At 36.7% G+C, this 20,382-nt stretch overlaps 1 protein-coding gene across 4 annotated transcripts in view; it reads right to left on the reverse strand.

Moving 5' to 3' along the window:
- Positions 1-3,930: 3,930 nt before the first annotated feature.
- The window catches only part of ADGRA1 (adhesion G protein-coupled receptor A1), a 284,883-nt gene continuing 268,431 nt past the window's right edge, over positions 3,931-20,382 (reverse strand). For all 4 annotated transcript variants that reach the window (XM_074875014.1, XM_074875013.1, XM_074875015.1 and 1 more), the window contains 2 exons: positions 11,216-11,311; positions 3,931-8,016 (listed from right to left, as the gene is read on the reverse strand). In XM_074875014.1, the coding sequence (XP_074731115.1) occupies positions 6,795-8,016; positions 11,216-11,311 (1,318 nt within the window). In that variant the 3' untranslated portion in view covers positions 3,931-6,794. The remainder of the gene's footprint in view (positions 8,017-11,215; positions 11,312-20,382) is intronic.

A 20,382-nucleotide genomic window follows, 5' to 3' on the forward strand; every position in this document is an offset into this window, starting at 1 on the left:
AGGGGAAGATCAAAGGAAAGTCTTTCAAGCCACTTCTTCCTTTCTAGTACTCAGTGCAAGGAAGGGTAGAAAAGCAGGGTCTGTGTTATTCAACCTCATCCTTCTGAGAAGGCTTTCTTTAAAAGTCCAGAAAAAAACATGGAAAAAAGATGGAAAAGGAAGCTTACAGTGAAGTGACTGACTTAACTCTAGATGTACACAAATCCACATATTTAAACAAAACTAAATGTGTAGCATCAAAGCCAAGGTTAGAAAGCAGCATATACTCAAATAGTTAAAAACAATGTCAAAAGACAACCCAAAGCTGTGAATGAAAGTTCCAAAGGCAACCTTAATTCTAATAGTTCCTCGGTTTGCTGTGTTTGAACTTTCAGCTTCACTAGTACTGTTTGAAATTAGTTGCCTTTTTTTGGTTCCTGGACTTTGAAAGAGAACATTAAAAATACAGAAATTCTGTTATGTATATCTGGTTAATCAACAGCTTTGAGCATCTGTGATTCATTACACAGATTTCTGACACTTATGTTAATGGAATAGTTGACAGCACTAATATACTCATTTTCTACAAGGACCAACATTATAAGCAAATAGCCATTTTGCTAGTAAGTTTTCAAATATTTACTAACTACAGAGGAATCACAAAGCTTGGCTTACATACCCAACCTTGAAATACACATGGACATAATTGCTTCACCCTACTCCCCCTTTCCCCCATTACCACTTTGGTCCCAGTTTCTTCTCCGCCTCCAAGTCCCTCTTTTCAATTTTGTGATCCTCCTTTCCCTCGCAGCTTCAAATCAGTCCCCAAGCCAGCTTGTTACAGCTACCTACTCATACCAGTCTCTCTCCTTCTGGTCTGCTTGCTTCACTCAACTCAATCCACTGCTAGAAGCTCAGTCTCTTATTTTTGGTTTCCTCTAGCTCTGCATTTGTCTCCTCATACAAATCAGCTCCCTCCTCCATTCCATTAAGGTGTCTATGAGAGGAAGCAAGATGGAGAGTTTGGCAGAGAACATGAGAAGCAAAATTTTCTGCTTTCCATCCTAATCCTAGCTGAGGGCAGCTGAAGTCAATCATTTATGGAGCAGGTCCTTTAGAACCCCTATATGTTGCAGCAACATGTGATCAGTGAGTGTAGCCCCAGCCAAGGCATACACATCCTAAGAAGAAGGGAGACTTTTCACAGTAGTATATTGGGATATTTTTAGAGGCTGAAATTGTCATCTGTACTGAACTTTCTAGAAAGAAGTGCCCTTATCTCTTCTTTTAATAGCCATACTTTCCAAAGTTTTCAAATAATGGGCCTTGAAGACAGAATTATTAAAAAAATCACTGAAAGGCATTATTATTGACAAACATACTTTCCTCAGGCATCTTTGCTGAAAACATTGCAGCTGTTTTGGCTGAACTCTTTAAAATCATCCATCTGAGGGCAGTAATTGCTGAGGGCATAAATCAAGCTAAATGGTTAACTTTCAGCTATGTTCTAATTAGTAGAGAACAAGGTCTTACAATGGAAAGAATCAGGGAATAAATGACTGTAACTGCTTACAGCTCAGTAACAAATGGGCTAACAAAAGAAAATACTGTGAGAAGAATATGAATAATGTGTTTTACCATTTTCTCTTCTCCCAGAGTTTGCCCCTAGTCCCACAACGAGCTCCTCCTGCTGCCTTCCTCAGGTGTTATTGAGTACCTGGGAAACAAATAAAGGAATGAATGAAAACCGTGACTATGCTGGACAATCTCACTCGACAGTGTGCTGCACGTTAAGGGGAACAGCTGGAGTAGAGTGACAGGCTGATGGGAACAGTCAGTCATTTTGTTATTCAGACTGCAAGGCACCACAGAATTCAAACAGATCAAAATGTAAAGAGACAGTAGTACCTATGGGGTATACAGACACCATGTTTACAAAAAAATCCCTTACCTCTCAGGCATGGCCAGCTGCACAACCTTAAGGCAGGATATTTATCTGAGGTTGAACTGCTCTAGAGCTTCCAAACCAAATTTCAACCCTCCTTGCAGAGAAGTGAGCCCTATAATACCGTCCTGAATTCACTGATACTTGCTTGTTTGGCTCCTGAAAAACTCAGGTAATAGACTGGTAGGATAAGGGAATAGGGATTCACTTGCACCTTCACAGACCTAGTAACAGGGAACAAAAAAACTAGGGTTTATATGGACAAGGTAATTTGTAGAATAAGTTTTCTTTTTAGCAATTCAATTAATTAAAAAATGGTCAGCTGGGCACAGCAAAAGAAAACAAACAACTAAACCAAAAGATCCCTTCTCTGTAAACTAAGCAAGTAAAAGCTGCCTAGAGCACCAAGTTACAACTGAAACTGCTTGACTGAAGTCAGCCAGCCAGCCTTTAAACCTAGCTGATGGATCCTGATTGATCCAGCTGCCTCCTAGAGCTTCTTTCTGAATTGGTGGATACTGGTACAGAAACCTGAATTTATGTTATGGTAAGGAAGCTGCTGAGCTGCTAATGTCTTCATCAGCCTGACATTTCTTGTCATAGGCAACAAAAACTCAGTGAGAGTACAGGTGGTCTCCTTCACCAAGGACCATACCCACCTTCTTTTCTGTTTCCAAGCAAAGAAAATTCTATGTTAAAAAGGTTACCGGCCTGATCCCAACGACAGCTTTCTTTTTCCCAAATAGTCAAATGGACAAGCCTCCTCTGTTGGACAATCTTTTTTTTTTTTGTGAAAAGTCATATAATTTACAGCAGAAGCTACTTCCAAATTTGTGGAGTCACAGTCAGCTCTGTAAGCCTTAATAGTGTCTGCACAAGAACAATTTCAGATCTTCAGGGCATTCAAGATTCTTAGACCCATGTCCCCACACATGATGAACCTGAAACAGCTTTGTGACAGAGCATCCAAAAAGGTTTCCTCCAGCTTGGGCTTTTCTGACCATTAACTCCATTGTGCTGTTTCACTCTCATTTCAGCTAACTAGGAATTTTAGGTAAGATGACTAATTCTTCCTGGATTTGTCTGGATTTGTCAGATGTCTGTAGACAGCAGACCTACTATGCAGGTAGTTTTGGCAGAGAGCTGGAGGGAGGAGGAGTTATACTGCTTAAAGACACTTCCATTAAGTTTGTCTGCCTTCAGCCCTTACTGTTCGAGTGGAGGCAGCCCAATTGCCTGTGTTGTCTATCAAAGGTGGCCTTGACTTTGCTTTAAGCACAGACTTTGCTTTTGGTTTAGACAGCAAGACTGCTTTAGAGCTGCAGTGAAGGCTCCCTTGGTGGCTTAACATCTGGATAGGGTGCCCACAGGGTAGCTGGCAGGCAGCTGTGTGGCCAAGGAGAACATGTGTTTATGGCCACTGACAGCAAGTGCTCAGCATATTAGTGCAGACACAACCAACAGACTTCTTGGGAACAACACTATGATCAGGCATAATGTGCAAAAATGTATGCTTTATTTTTACACCAAAACTCTTTATATGAGGAATTCTTCTTGTAAATAGTCTATGTGTCTTAAAATGGAGTCACTTTTTTGATCTGAAATTTGGTCATGAAAACTGAAATTTCTATATGCAGAGAAGAACATTACAGCATCAGAGCATATTTTCATCCTGGTAGTACTGTAGTAACAACCCTTCAGATTTCTGTTGATTGCATCATTCTCCAAAAATTACCTTTTTTGGATGAAATTTCTCTTGCTTAGTCTCAGACAGAAAGTGAACAGTAAAAATCTGTTCAGTCATTTTTATGTCATCAAAACTAATGCTGACTTTGAACCATGTTATATGTGTATGTCCATGAGGAATTTACTAGGACAATATATCTCTTATACTCCAGTTATTTCATTGACTTTATTTTTATAAGAAAGAAGATCAGGTAAAATAGTAATGGTTCACTGACTATAATTGACCAAACCCCAACAATAAAACAAAGCCAGACTCCCAAAGCATTGAAATTATCTCATTTATCTTAACGAAAAAAAAAAAAAGTCAAAAGCACAAAAAGCATTTTGGTCAAATTCGATGTTACAAAACATTTTTATATTTATTTAATATCATGTTCTCCTACTCTGTAGTTATACGGTATATTTTCTGAAAAAATAATATGCAAACAGATTATTGCATAACACATCTCTTCCAAATTAGCCCAGAAATATTCACTAAATTAATTTTTAACACAATAAGAAAAGTGTTTTAATATTTTACGTTTAAATTCCAGAGAGTTTTATCACATAAGATATTCTGTGGAAAGCAGCACCTATTTACTTCTTTGTAAGCCATTACGAAGATGGAACTGGCCTCTCAGACAAAATAACAGAGGTGATTAAAACACAAGCTGAATAAAGAAGCTCACCAAGTGGGTTCTTGCAGAGTGAGTATTTCACTTGGCTGTGTGTGTGGAATATTTTGCATAATGGTCTACAGACCTCCTAGGATTTTGCTATTACAGAATATACATATACATAGTGCTGAGACACAGAGAAGTGGTATTTCACATTATGTCTATGCTTGTTTAGGGCTCACTGTCTATGTGGAATGAGTAAAAGTAATATTAAAAGAAAATAATTATTAAACAGAAAATATTTCATTATGCGAACAAAGAAAAATACTGTATTTTAGTTTAGAGACAGTTCAAGCATGTACAGCATATACATAATAAAGCTCAGGCGTTTGTTTTTTTTTGTATTAGCTAAAGAAGCAGTCATGAAACTGTTGTATATTGGCTTAAAACTTGACAACCACCTAGTGCATTCTTCTTGCTCACCTTTTAAAAATACACAATCTGAGATGGATACATTGCACTGCTGGAGTTTACAATATATATTTCAAATTTACAAAAATACAGAAAAACAAGATTTCTTGCACTCAGATACTGAGCATTAACCCTTTGAGTACTAATTCCCACCTGCAACACTGCAGAACACATTCATCTGACTTACATGTTTTTATAACATTCTAACAATTATAATTGTCATCTTTATGTACACTATTAGGAAATGCATTCCTACATATTTAAAAAAAAGGTAGACTAATAAACTGCTAGTAACAGAAAAATAATGGGCTGAAGTATGTGGAGATTTTTTGCAACATATACACAGAGAATCGCAGGCTGATGATCTCTCAAGGGAATTTTCTATTTCCTCTCTGCAGCAATGTAGCAATTACATAAGCCTGTGTGAAGACATGACAGCAAACTTTCTCATGTGCCCATACAGAATTGTGCTTTTTCTCTTATTTATGGATGCACTGCTCACTTTCCACTGTAGACATTTTTCTCACAGCTCTGTGCTCCTATTCACTTTCTATGATCCATTATTATTCTGCACCCTTCCTATTTGAAAAAAATCAGTTTTATTTCATATAGGGTTAATTATGATGTGGTTCTGTACTGTGAGTTGAAGCTTTGTGTCCAGATGTTCATGGAAACATGAAAAAATTTCTTGCCAAGAGCCTTGTTAATAGAGAATGGTGCTGACCCTGGAATGCCCTACAATTCCGCAGAAATCATGGACATAAAGAACTTCTCTGAAGGTCAAATTTGCATTAAAGGATGAAGACAATCTGAAATTTGCTAGGGGAGGAAATGGGTTTTCAGAAAGCAAGTGGTGAAAATAATAGATGGACTCTAAGAAGGTGTGTTTTTGGAAAATGACTGAACTTTCTCTTTCCTGACAACTCTGGACTACATTGATCATGTAACTAAATAGACAATATCATATATACAGTGTCTCTGAACTAGAATAAGCTACTTTAAGAAAATAATTGTAGTCCTCAAAGAGTTAATGATAAAACTGCTCTACCTTAACAGATGTGGAAAGGTTATCATGAAACAGCTTACAGAATTGTTCAAAAGGCATACTTTACAAAGAAGTGTAAAACTTGTTGAGACAATTGCTATTACACCGCACAGTGTCACATACAATGAGTAGTGCATGCTCTGTAAAGACATTAGAGTGGACCCTTATCAAAGCTATCATATAACCTTATACAAAGGATTGTGCCACTTAAACTAGTGCAGAGTGATTTTTTTTTTTCTGTAGATTTATAATGCTCTAGATTAATATCAATAGGGTTTTTCACAGCCTTGTACAACACTTTTTTTTGTTCTTTTTTAAACACATGTAACACTAGAAAACAGCAAATGGTATATCCTGACATATGTCATGCAAAATACAACCAATACAGCACCATAGATGTAACAGAGACATTACCTAGCACTTCTCTCCAACAAGAAAAAGGACAGAACAGAGACTGTACATTACACGACTTTACAGGCCATATGCTACAGAAGATCTTTAGAGGCAGTATCACTTTTGTAGATCTAAAAAGCTGTAATTTTATAAAATACTGTTTATCATTTCTACCATAGTCACTTCTGATTAAAATCCATGGCACAGTAATAGTATTTTGCTACAAAAATAAATAAGTAAAAGTTTAAGATGCTGATATGTTTATAAAAACTGTCTGAAGTTACTACAGAACAAAAGTGAAAACAATGAATGAAAATGATATATTTCTGAAGAAATGTTGTTCTGTGTAACAAAAGGATATTGCCTCTCATATTCAATTGTCTAGACTTCATTTTCTAATTATCTTTCAGTATAATTTTATAACTTTCTTTTAAAAATAACTTCACTTTAAAACTGTCACTATCTCTCTCTTTTAGACTCTTATTAAGAAAATGGAAATAAGATGGAAAAGCTGTACAGTTTACTGATGAGCTACGCAAATATTTCATCTTACTTAGTTTGGAATGAAAACAAAGATAATGATGGCTAGGGGAAAGAACACATTATGAGGGCCCATGAACTACACAGTAGTTTCATTTTTCCAAGGGCCAGTTTTGATATTTCCTGTACTATCTGAGCTGTATATCATGGCTTCATGCACGTTTCCCTTGAGAATTCCATTGTGATTCGTCGTATTAAACGGCAATGACTGTGTCCGTGGGTGCATTTCAAAATGAGCTGGATGGTGCACAGTGTCACTTTCTGGCATTTTAGCACAACTATATATTACAGTACTTGCATCGCTACTTTCGGGCTGGTTGACAGTAGGATATGGATCGCTTTTTGAGCAGCAGGCCCGTCTGTGACCTGACTGGCTATCATGTGTACTGTGGGGACTGTCTGTATGTGAGCTGTGGATGCTGCCATCGATACTTGAAGGAATGTGATAGGCGTATTCTCTTTCACCTGCAGACCTATGCCGACTGAAATAACGTGGCTTAGTTCTGCTTTTCAGACATCTATGAATGTGCATATTGGGTCTGAAGGTTCCCTCGTTGTGGACGTGAATGTGAGCTTCATCATCAAGTAGCTGATCACAGTGCATTTTTGCACAACATGGTGTCACAGGCGAAAGGCAGTTAACATGATTTTGAACTGCTTGTAGGTTAGTAAGTTTGCAGTGGCTAGCCGCTGGATGATTAAACACAGCTGATTTGTTGGGACATGGTGATTCCTGAAGACAAGGTGCATGAACTTGAGTGTCACCATTGATGTTAACCTTTGGGCGCACATTAACTTGGACAGAATAGGTGTTTCTTCTAGATGGGCAACAGGACCACCAGCAATGCCACACATCATCTCGCTTTGCACAGTGATGGATCAGGATAAAAAGCCCCAAGGTCACACAGAAGGCTCCATAAAGACAGCTAAATATCATATCCAAGAAATGACCTTGAGATACTGCAAGTGCTCCGAAGGTCCAAGTGGCAGTAAACAGAAACAAAGTGAATGCTGCAGCTCGAAGCTGAGCCTTAAATGAATGCTCATTTTCCAATAAGGAAGAAGAAATCATGGAGCAGGTTGCCTGGGGAATAGACACAGAGTCTGTAATATGACCGTGGCCCACTTCAGTACTTGGCATTCTCTGCGGATCTTCTGTCTTTTCCTTTAACTCATACTTGCGTTCAGGATGGCGCTTCAGTTGCACATAAGTGCAGAGAAAGTAAACACAGGTGACTAGCACAATGAATGCTACTGGCCCATAAAAAGCACCGAGACTAGGCTCCCATGCCATCCAGCAACTGAAAACAACAAAAAAAGAGAGTCAAGAACATTTTATAGCCCACGTTAGATGTGATGAACAACTGACTGATGTGAAACTGGGCTTTCTAACTTGTATGACCCAACAGTGTCTCAGAAGTTCAGATATGTTCGTTGTGGAGAAAGGGAGTGCATCTTTAATATCAATTAAGCTGAGGCATCACTTTCATATTTTTTAATAGAATAAAATGTCTAATATACTTTACAGGATATTAAAGCTGAAAATTTCTAAGAAATGTGAGTCAGTTTAGAATCTAGAATCGCAACAAGACCATTTATGTGAACACTTTTTTCTACTATTAAAAATGTCAGTGCTAATACTTTGATTAAAAAGGAAACGAGGCATATTTTATACAACCTGTATGAGCAATAGAAATGTACAGATTTCAATGGATTGTATTGATGAACATTGATACAAACTCTTAAGCCTGAAGACTGTTCCTACAGAATTTTATTGTTGCCAAAGTAGAGAACAGCCTGAGTAGTAAGAAAGGCTGAAAAAAGACTTCCAGTTGAACAGTCACTGCTTTCTGCAGTGAGCGGACCCAAAAGATAGATGCCATTTCTGAATATTCCACTGTTTCTGAAATTCCTGGGAGTTAATTTACATCAATTTGAATGTTCTCAGAAAAATTAAGGAAATTGATGGTCTCTTTGTGATACACTGGTAGCGTAATATTTTTGTAGCATGGATCATTATTTGCTAGGCTTTAAATAATATAACCATAACTGTTTTAAAGCAGCCTAAAGTAGTTCACAGGCCAGTATGAACTGAGCAAGCCTCAGTCAGCTGCATAATTTAATAGCAGTCTAGCAGGCCTGACCTGAGGATGAATGATCTAATCAAATAAACATCGGGGAAGAAAACACCTCTGGCTATTGAAATCCCAGATGGAAACTGGGACAACTTGGGTCAGGGGGAGAAGGAATATTTCCCTAGTTTTTACTCTTCTCTATGATCTGCTTTTAGCCATGGTTACAGACAGGGCACTGAGCTGGTGGCATAAGCTAGTACAGCTGTTATTAGGTTCCTATACTCTAAATATTGCATGGATTTCTGGAAAGAGGAATAAGTTACTTTCCTTAGCTGTTGGACTAGGACAAGAAGTAGTGGGTTTAAACTGCAGCAAGAAAGGTTTAAGTTAGATTTTTCAAAAAGTTTCCTAGCTGTTAGGACAATTAGGATAATGAGCTGTTGGAATAAAGTGTGGTCTATCCATTATCAGATCATTTAAAGAACCTCAGATAAGTAAGTGTCAGGAATGGTTTGGATATAGCTAATTTCCCACTGGGTCAGAAAGACATACCAGGTGATCTGTCAAAATCCATTCCAGCTCTAAAAGTGACACTGTGTGACACTTCATACTCATTTAGGTGTGTGTGATTGGTTGCAGTCCCTCCAACACAGGGAGGAACCTTCTGATACCACATTCTTGTCAAGCCAGGAATCATCTACCAGTTACTATAAAAAGGGCAGAATGAATTTTTCTCCCAGGCTGAGAACCTCTTAGCTAAAAAGAGGCAGTACCACTGGGTATTTATCACAAGCAGCTGCAGAATAACTACTTTAAATTTTTAAAATCCGAACTTTAAACAAAAACATACACACATTTATTAATGAACTTAGAGACACTCCAAGGAGTATATATTTTGCTGTTAGTCATGCACATGAAAAGATTCCCTGAAAGATACCTGTGAAAAGATAGGTAAGTTACCACCTATATCTAACTGGAGAAGCAGAGACCACAAAGCTACATGGATACTTCAAGTACATGTGAATGCTGCATATTTGAAGTGGAGAATGGAATGCTCCCCAGTGGAACAGTTTCTTAGGATGTTCTTATTTCAACTGGAATGTCATTATGGATCACTTAAAACATCAGTTCTGTAATAAAAAGTTTGTGCATCTACATTTACTGTACTAATACTATTGAAAATGAATAAGGCATATAACTCACTATGCTGTTGTTGAATTAGAAGCTGTCTTTTTATTCAGTCTTATAACCATCCCTCACCTGTGCCTTGTTTTTTCTACAGACTGTGGTACCAGGTATTGATTTGCTATGATTAACCTGATTAAAGAAGTATAACCTCTGTAACTGTGCCAAAATGAAAAATGTCTCACATTTATGGACATAAATAATTGAGTCTTTTAATATAATGTTAAGTGATTATAAGTGATTGTCTAACTGGGTAAGTTTGAATAAATATATGAATATGAATTGGGCCCTAGGCAGAGCAAACAGTTAGCCATGGTATATACTAATTTATTACCAGAATTTAAATTTCAGTTATCTGTAAAAATGCCTTTAAGGAGGCAAATCCTCACTTACAAACCATTCTCCTTTGTTTCTACTTTTCTTACCCAGAACATAACTAGTTTCAAATGTATTACAGTAGATGCTCAAAGCAGTAAGCCAGTGATGTCCTCCAGAGTACCAGTGCTGGCAGAGTAGTAATATATCCATTAATGTGCCAGTCATTGCCATGATGATCATTTACATAGAATGTATTTAACTTTGCAGTCTGATTCATTTTCTACTACATTTTTATGGAATGACTTATTGTACTTTATTGATAACTCATGTTTCATGCCAAGAATTAACAATGTGATGCCCAGACAGCTTGTGAAGGTATACTGAACACTAATACATTAGAGGGCTATGTCAGGATTGCAAGACATTGTGACTGGAACATTTCCAGGTAGTGAAAATCCAAACTAATTGTTTTTAAGGGAGGGATGGGGGTGGGGGAGGGGGAGGAGGGATTTATACTTGTCCTTTTTTCACATAATTATTTATAAATTACTTTAAATAAATCACCTGAAGGATATCAATTCAAGGTAGATAACGAATTGAAAGTATTTAATTAATTAGTTGCTCCGTTCACTATGCTGTCCATTAGGTATTTTTAATATCCTTTCACTTATTTGGATGTAAATGAGGAGTAATTCTGTAAATGAAAAGTGATTCTATTGACCGTAATGCAGTCAAATTCATAGAGCTGAAGCAGCAAGCCCCAGATTAAGACATTGCTCTTTCATAGCTATTTCATAAAATTTCATAATAAATATAAACCCCAATGGCATGTCTGTATCATTTATGAAGTCAGTTACTTTTATCGGCATAAGAAGAAGAGTACGTTTTCCTTAAGAGTTTCATGATAATAGTTTATACTTACTATGGTGCATTGCCTTCAATCCCATAATTATTGATATTGGTTGCTGCTGTAATCCCACATATAATAAAAGGAACTCCACCACTAATCAGGTAAAATCTGTTGAGAGATAATAACCAATATTTTAATTTGCATGACTTGTAGTTGAATACTACTTTTTAAATAATTGTACCTTCTTGAAGTATTTTGGGTATACAATATTCCTGAAATATTAAAGATGTCCCTAAAACCAGAAAAGCGATAGGTATTGTCACAATAAACACTGTACTTTATGAAGCAAACAGCAGAAAGCTTAATATTTAATATTTATATGCACCCACTTTTAACAATCGATTGACTTACATTTTTAGTAAATGTAGTTACTATTGCAGTCATATGAAGAACAAAACCTCGTCTAATGAAAGAATCTACATCCCAAATAACATCATTCCACTCACCTAGATATTTATATTTAATAGTTATTAAATATGTAAGCATTATAAATTAAAAATGTTCAGACAAAGCATCTTTATTCACTTTAACCTGAAAATGTTCCCAGGGAAATTTGGTGAAATCACAGAAACATTTTCCTAACTCCTGGATGACAAAAGAAACGGAATTCAGTTAGGCAAAGAGAAAAGGGGCTGTCCACTTGGCAAAATGTTTGGGTTTTTTTTTCCACAGAGGAGCAATCTGGAGAAATCAGGAGGATTAAATATCCCTTTGCATACACTACACTTTTCTTCACTCATTCCATACCCAGCCTCGCAAATGCATTAAAATGTGAGGGCCTCTAAGACTTCAGCAAGATCTCATAAATATCCAAGAAGAGTGTTAACCTAAGTGTTAATCCTTCTGTAAAGACTTGTATTCCAAGACTGAAAGCACATAGTTTCATACCCCTTTAACTGGTTAAATGCCATTGAACTACTCGAAAGCAGCAGTCATTCCAATGTACGATCATTAGGCTAGATTAAAGTCTTAAGGGATGTCTCACTGAACTTGGCATCCTGCATTCCTATGTCCAAATTCAGCAAAATAAACCATCATCACATTTTCCATGTATATAAGTAAAACACAAAGTTATGCATGGAGCACAGCACTTCCACCACTGCTGTCTCTGAGGTGGAGGGCGCTGGCTGTGCATGTGAGGCTACAGCTGGACACTGCTGCTCAGCGACAAAAGGGAAAATGTTCCACTGCACCGAGAAGCTCAGCTGGTTCTCTGAACATCCTGACTCATTTCCTGGTTTAACCAATACTCTTCTGTCAGTAGACAAAATTAGTTTCATTTCAAGCCACTCCTCTAGCGCGGGAAACAGCATGCAGGGATACAAACGCTTTCCAACCGCTGCTATTATGTTGTCCATCAGAGGAACCTGATATCATTACCAGAGGAACCTGATAATGTGTGGGACACATTCTGGCCACTAGTTTTCTATAATGTGTTATAAATATTGGGAAATTTCAGTCAGTGCAAGGCAGGATGTTTACAGAACAAATTTATAGTAGGACTAAATAAATCATCATTTAATCAGACCCAAAATTAGTGTTAGAATTTCTTAACCTCTTTTCCGCACCTCCTTCTGAAGCAGAATTAGAGCCCAGGCCTCAGAAAATTTCACGTTAACATTTACAGTACCAACTTTGTCCTAATGGTCTAAGCTGTAAACAGAGCAGAGAAAATCATCTTCCACATTCATCAAAAAGCCCTTCAGATTTTATAACTTCAAAGTCATTAAGTATATATTTTTTCTTCAAACTTGGCTTATTCTGTGGAGCTCAACAAATTCCAATGAACAAGCTGCCTCCTTACAAAATCCATTCATTCACTGCAGTTTAATGATTGTACATATCTTTTGACTTGAGCATGTTGAATAAGCTAGCTTAATAGCTTATTATTATTTTTAACAAAGACATGTTCAATGACATTTCTGAAATTCAGGAAATTACTAGGGTAAGCAATGAGGCATAGAAAAGTTAATCCCAATTTATCTAAGAAATAGTAAGGAGCAGAAAAATAGGAATACAGAAGCACGTATAGGAAACTGCACTTCAAACTCATCTGAAGTGATTACACCATAGAATTTACCTACAATACAACCTATAATTTCATTTTTTGCAGTGCCACCACTTTTTACAGATTGGATACATACATTTAAATCATATTCTTATCTCAAGTCTCAGACAAGTCAGTATTTGGGTGTTAGATAATCTACTTCATATCTCACACTTTCAGCAGGCTGCTGAAAACAACAGTAGCATCAGATGTTCTGGAAGCACTTAGCTACAGAGTGCTTCAGAAATGTGGCAAAATCTAGCCAAATTCCCATCCTGGCTCAATGCTAAGAGAAAGAAAATATATTCTAGAAATTACATAAGGTGAAGTCAGATGGTTTCAGTGTACTTGAGGGGCACTGTACTGATAACCAGCACAGCACACTGCCTGCCCTGTCTCATTGGAAAAAAAAAAAGTAAAATGGCAAACAGAAATGACAGTGTATACAAATGATTCTTCATTGGTGGACCTTGGATTCTTGAAGGATGAAGGGAAAAAAAGTCTGCCAAATAGAAGAAAAGTCAGCAAGAAAGGAATGGGATTAAAATAGAATGAACAGAAAATATAAACAAAGAAATGGAAGTTCAATTGTAAGAGCAGGAGTGCATACTCTTGCCCATTTGTGTGAGCTCATGTATACCTTAAACAGTATACAAAGAAGAAAAGACCACACTGAAAAGTTATTAAAGAGAAGAAACATTGTTCAAGAGGATCCATATACATGTTAGTTGTGAGGAAGTACACTTAAAACTAAGAAATTTAGACCAGTCTTTCCAAACATTAGTTTCTATGCAATCATTAGGTTTTATTTTTTTAATTTCTTCTTTTTCACTTAGATGAGATGATTAGGACAAATAATTTTGAAGAAAAAGCTGAAGTAGAATTGATAGGGCATGAATAAAAAGTGAAGGAAATGCAAATAAATAGCTATGCTTCATACTTCTAGAAAACCTTTTATCTAAGAGAATCAAAGTGCTTTATAACATTAATTAATTTAGCCTTACAGCCCCCTGTGTGGTTAATAAACATTATGATTCCTATTGTACAGATGAGACAACAAGCAAGGAGAGATTAAGCATTCAAGGTCATGAAGAAAATCTGTTTCAGAACAAGACTTCTTAATTCCAATTCTATATTTAAACACAAGGCACCTCGCTATTACTGTAAATGAAGGGACTGGGCAAATCATGGCACCTAGCAGTTTGTCTCCAAGCCCAAGAAACATGATCCCCTCTGTGTGAGTTCAAGCAGGAGCAAGAAGAATATAATCTTATGTGAAGGTTCCCCTGGTTAGGGTCGTTCCCTCCCAGTATTCACTAAGCCTTGCCAATGACTGTCTGCTTGTTACTCCTTACAAAGCCTGATTTGTGGAGGAGGAGCCTGTGTGCATTCTTCCCTGTGCAGCCCTAATACTAACATCCACTGGTATTTCGTATAGCACTGCCTGGGCATATACACAGAACAGCTTTTCCAGACCAGTTAAAGTGGTCCAAGTGTAAGGGTTGTAACTGGAGAGACACTCACTTCTGCTGCTTTTGCTGCTGCAGCCAACTTCCGGTGTCTTTCAGCCATACGAGAGCAGAAGTAAGGGGTGATGCTCCTGTTCAGTAATGCTCATTTACAGAACAATATAATAAAGCAGTACTGGAAGGATGAACCTTGTAGACTAAGCAAGTGCCTGCTTTTCAACAATCTTTTTTCCCCACCTCAAGTATATTTTCTTATTTTGAAAATAATCAATCTTTTTCCTACACTGTTTGCCTAACTTACATTTACTACTTCCTCTCATGACTATCTGTTGGTTTTAAACCTTTAAAGGTCTGTATCCTTTGGTTCAGTAACGAGCTTTTGTCTTCCAATTATCTTTTCTACTTCTGAGATAATTTTCTAATTTTTCTCATTAAGCCAATGGGCTGTCTCCTCTTCACAAAAGAACATGCAGTAACTCAGGACCCAGACCCAATTTCATCTACTCGTGTTACTCTTCTACCATTCAACAACGCAAATGGTGATGCTCAGGCTACCAGTAATGAAACTCTGTAGGCTGCAGTAAGAAGACAGAAGAATCCTGCTCTGACAGATGTGACTGTTATGATGGAGCCAGCTAACGCTGTAGTCAAGATAGCCATGCATGCAAATCTCTAAAGACTGGGAAACGACAGGGAGGAAATTAAAACTTTTTTTAGCCAAAATTTGATCTTGACAAGCAGTTAATTTATATGATATTTTAAAATTGTTTTACAGGGAAAACTGTAAACTATCTGTGGGATGATTTGGGGCTTTGAAGTAATTGCCAAGCTGTTGCTTCAATACCCCTTGGGAAGATTTTTTAAAATTTGTACATTGTTGTTGTTGCTGACCACCCAGGGATGTCCTGATGATTCCTAGCAGGCTTTCTCATCAGCATACATTTATTTACTGAAGCTCATTCTATCACATCTTCACCTATGTTATCATCCAAGCTAATTAGATTAAAGCTAGCCTGGTAGGCCTCAGAATGCTGCACCTGCACCTCTTAGTTGCAGTGTAGGCAACACCTACAGCCTGAAAACCAGGCTATGCAGACATGCTCAAATGATGTGCAGTAAATTGTGGGGGGAGGAATCATACTCACTGAACATTAGAGGGAACCCCTAAGTTCCTGCTGCAGCTGCCAGAGACCAATAAGTATAATATTTTTTATTACATGCACTGACATAAACACAGAAAACCCCCAACAGAGCAGCAGACACTGCTTGAGGTGATGTCTCTCTGTCGACATCATGGCCTACTGTTTTCCAGCTTCCTTTCAGCAAGAATTCCTCTTGTAAGGCAAACCCAATCACAGAATACTGGGAGCTACATAGGAAATCTGATATCAACAGGATAAAGTCAGCAAGAATGACTGCAATAGCCTGCAGGCAGCATCCCTATCTTAAGAATATACTTAAGATATAGTATATTCTTCTAAGTTTATTTCCATAAATATTACTCAGTAAGTCAGCAAGTACAAGGAGAGTTCTACACAGTGATGAAATTCTTGCTTGAGTGTCTCGCTGTTCTCTAAACCAAATTTGTTTCCAGATTAAGAACCCTGACTCTGGAATGAATTCTTCCAAAGAGGACCAGACCTTGGCTTTATGGGTATAATGCATAATGCTTTTTTTTTTTCCTGCAGAGGGTGGCAGAATGGTGATGTATCGGGAAGTGATTTAATAGCTTCAAATAGTCTTTATTGCAGACATTACTTGATTAAAATGTATGTATATTTAAAAGTATTCCTCTCTGCATGCACAAGTCTAAAAAGGTACATGTTATATATATAAAGATACCAGTGAAACATTAATTTCTTTCCTTTTCCTCAGCACAAAAAAAGGTTCATCTTTTTAGCTCTACTTCTAGGGCATACTCATATAGGAAGAGATGTCAATCTATTAACCACTTGCAAAAAAATGAAAATAGGAGTCACAGAAAGATGATTTCACCTTTATTTTTCCTTGAGCTGGGTTTTGATTTTAACATCTTTGTGAAAATAAACCATATAGAAAATGGTCATTAACTTCTGAGCTAACCAGATGCCACAGTTCAAGTACCTGGCAGCCAGGCAGACATATAAGTAGCTGCTCTGTAGAAAGCTGAATTTATGAGACTGATTTTCAAATTATTCTTCCTAAATTTTAATGGTCTTTTTCCTGGGAATTTTGATAAAATAAAAAGAAGACTTTATAGAAATGATGGGATTTTGAAAATAAACTTTTCATTTAAGAAAAAAAATTGTCATTTTGAATCCTATTCTCAGATAGTCTAGACTTATGAACATATTTACAAATACCATGTTAGTTTTGCTTCATGGCCTTGCTGAAGAAATAGCTTATGTTTCTTAAGTGCTTCTGCAAAGCAGAATATAAACACAGAGAATACAGTAAAAAAAAAAAAAAAGAAAAATAATCTACAAGAAATGCTAAAATAAACTTTAATATTGTGAGTCAAAATCTAAAAGGTAAATAATAGCAGAGTTGTGTGAAAACTCTTTAGCACCCTTTATGTGGCAATATTGTTATTTTTTTTAACTGCCTGTTCACCGTCCTTTTTTTTTTTTTTTTTCTTTTCCTGTAGGACATTTCACTCATTCAGCAACAAAGGAACAAAGATACTGGGCAGGTAGTTATTAGTTTTTTTATATATCCCTTCTTTCTAGATCTTATTGCAAATTAAGAGCTTCACAAACTTTAATTGATTAGTCTTCATAATGTCTTTGTGAGAATATGTATAATCTTCTTCATTTAGAGGCAGAGACTAAAACACAGAGAGATGAATGACAAAACCATTAAGAAAAGTCTCTGCAGATTTGTTTGCTCAACTTAAGATGTCCAGGCCTCCATTTGACAAAACTAGGCTCTATTTTTTTATTAAAATTGGCCATGAGATAGGAGTTTAAATACTTTGCTGGATCTGCCCTTAGAAACTCATAATATGGGAACCTGGGCAATAAAGTGGGAGAATGTTAGTCCGTGTCAGAAGATATGAAACCTCACCTATCAAACAGCCTTAAAATCACTTGCCACTCTTATGCGAGGCCACTACACTAGATATTCATATTGAGTTTTTCTTCCTTACCATTCATGTCAGATGATGTCTCATGCACTGTTAGTTAGGTAGTGTGAGAGTTAGGTGAGGCCCTGCTAGTGGAGGAAGCTAAGAGGGTGTGCTGAAGCTATTGCTATTCAACTTCCTCAGTGAACACCCTTCATGGCTAGTGTAGCCGTTCTGTCTACTTTGGTATTTTGCAGGTGAAAAGGAATTGATAGGCTGTCAGTATAGTTGCAGTTTGCTTTACCATGGCCCTGTAAGACAGTCTGAGCCAGCAGAGATGACAGAGAAACAAAAAACGCATATACCAAAAAAATAAAAAAAGAATTCATGAACTCAAAAAAATCCTTAGAGAAAATTCAGAACAAGGAGAAGGGAGTTTTATTTACATAGAGATACTGTATTGTCTCTTGGTGAGCTCAACCAACTTGAAGAGAGACCTTGCCTTTTTTTTTTTTAATTTATTGGAGAATGCCTCGGGGGCTGCTGGAAATCAAAGAGAGAGATGACTCTTACAGTGCATTCCATGCTGCAGTTTAGCTCTATTGACTTCTACTCCTGCCCAGACTTAATGAATAAATAACTTAAGTCAGGGTAAGGAGGTACTCGTGATGAATGTACTTCTGAAGGAAAGAAGTAAGTAAAATATTAAGCAGCATGTTGATGAGAATGAAAATATATTTATTGGTATTTCTTAAAGAATCTATCTATATTTTTAAAAGTTTAAAAAGATCATGGAGCTCACAGAGAGAAAATGGTTTATGTTAATGGTTGGAGAGAAATAATAGGAGGAGAAATAATACTCATGTTTCGAGTATTTTCTATTTGCACAATCATTTTATCCCTAGGAAACACAACAGGCCTTTCAATTCTGTTTCCACAGTTAATTTCTAGTAGTAAAATGGCTGATACTCTTGTTCAAAGCAATTCATTGCTACCTCATTTTTCCAGGCATTTGACTACTCTGGCGTAGAGCTGTTAGCTGAAATTATTTTGCCGTTCCAGCCTACTGAATCAAACACGACTGCTTCACTGAGCATTGCAGTACACCTTTAGAAAGTCAATTACCATCAGGATGTCCTTCTGCGTTTCAAAGAGGAGAAAAGAACCATTAACCTATCAACCCTCATCAAGACAAGAAATTCTGATAACAGCCTATATATGACAATGCCATTTTATATAATATGAAAGTGAAATGAAAAGTAAAGCATGCAAAGATAGGGATAATAAGTGCTGTACCCTTATATTGTCACATATTTAATACTTGATTCACATTATATTAGTATCAATGTTTTATGACTGTCAGTAGAATCACCTTGAATTTTAAGTAGAAAATACGGATTTCTTTGGTTTTACTTGATGTAATATTTCATTAAGCCTGCCAAAAGAACCAAATGAAATGACTAGCAGGAGGAAATATATTTTAATTTGGATCAACTGTGAAAGTCACTGACACAAGGTTCTGGTCTATGTTCTCCTACGACTAAATTTTGAAATAATATTTTTAAAAAGGAATTGATGTCAATACCATATTTTATTATGGTTGGCAGTCACCAACACAACTCTCTGAATCTCCCTGTCTTTCATGCATTGTTGAGTTTGACACTTACTTGCTTTGTAGGCAACATTTTTTTAATCAAGAATAATGCTTTTTCTTCTGCAGTAATTTTTTAAAATTTCAAATGGACCAGTCAAGTCCTTGTTTTGTAATTTTTACATCACCTGAAAATACACTATATCCAACTTTCTCAGGAGGAGAACCTTTGAAGAGTTTATTCAAACATTATTTATTCACTACTTTGTATATTCTTGGTTTCAGGTATGAAATCTATTTGTATTAAAGAGATATTCTGAGAACTTATTTTTTTATTATGAGCTATATCACCGAGTTACAGCTGAATAATTTTGATTGCATGAGTTTCATAGTAATAGGTGGAACTGTCCATTTTCCAGAGAATACTACTCTTAGTTTTATTTTCTGTTAAGTTCTTTCACTGTACATGCACAGAATGATTCAGAAGATATTCATGACCAAGCAATCAATGTCATGAAGACAGGGACTTCACTGGTAGACCCAGGTGGCTTGTCTTAGATTTGTTCAGCTGAGCATTCAAGACAGATGTGTGCAAACAGACAATGAAAAGAGAATACAGAAACTCCTGGGAAATATCTCTAGGGAGGATACGTTAATTCTCTTATCCTAAATTCGTATCTTCTTTTCCTTTTTCTCTTCTATAAATCAATGATCTTATATGAAGGGCAAGATCTTTGCCCACAGTGCCAGAGGGAGCTGAAATTGTTTAGAAGAAAGAGAAAAATACAAGAAATACTTCAGAGATGTGAATTTCCACAAAAACTACATTGTTAATGTGCACATTTTTTTGCAATCCTTGTATCTTTTGATGCAATATTAAGGCCCTGTTCCAGAGGGCAGGTGATAAAGAATCTGAGCTTTCTCTACTGAACTTTTATGTGGGCACAGAAACAACTGAAATATGATTTCCTACAGATTTTGTCTTATGATTGTCTTTGGTGTCTAAAAAGGTACGAGGTCTCTTGAGAT

The sequence above is a fragment of the Strix uralensis genome, chromosome 7 (genome assembly GCF_047716275.1).
Source record: "Strix uralensis isolate ZFMK-TIS-50842 chromosome 7, bStrUra1, whole genome shotgun sequence".
NCBI classification, from domain to species: Eukaryota; Metazoa; Chordata; class Aves; order Strigiformes; family Strigidae; genus Strix; species Strix uralensis.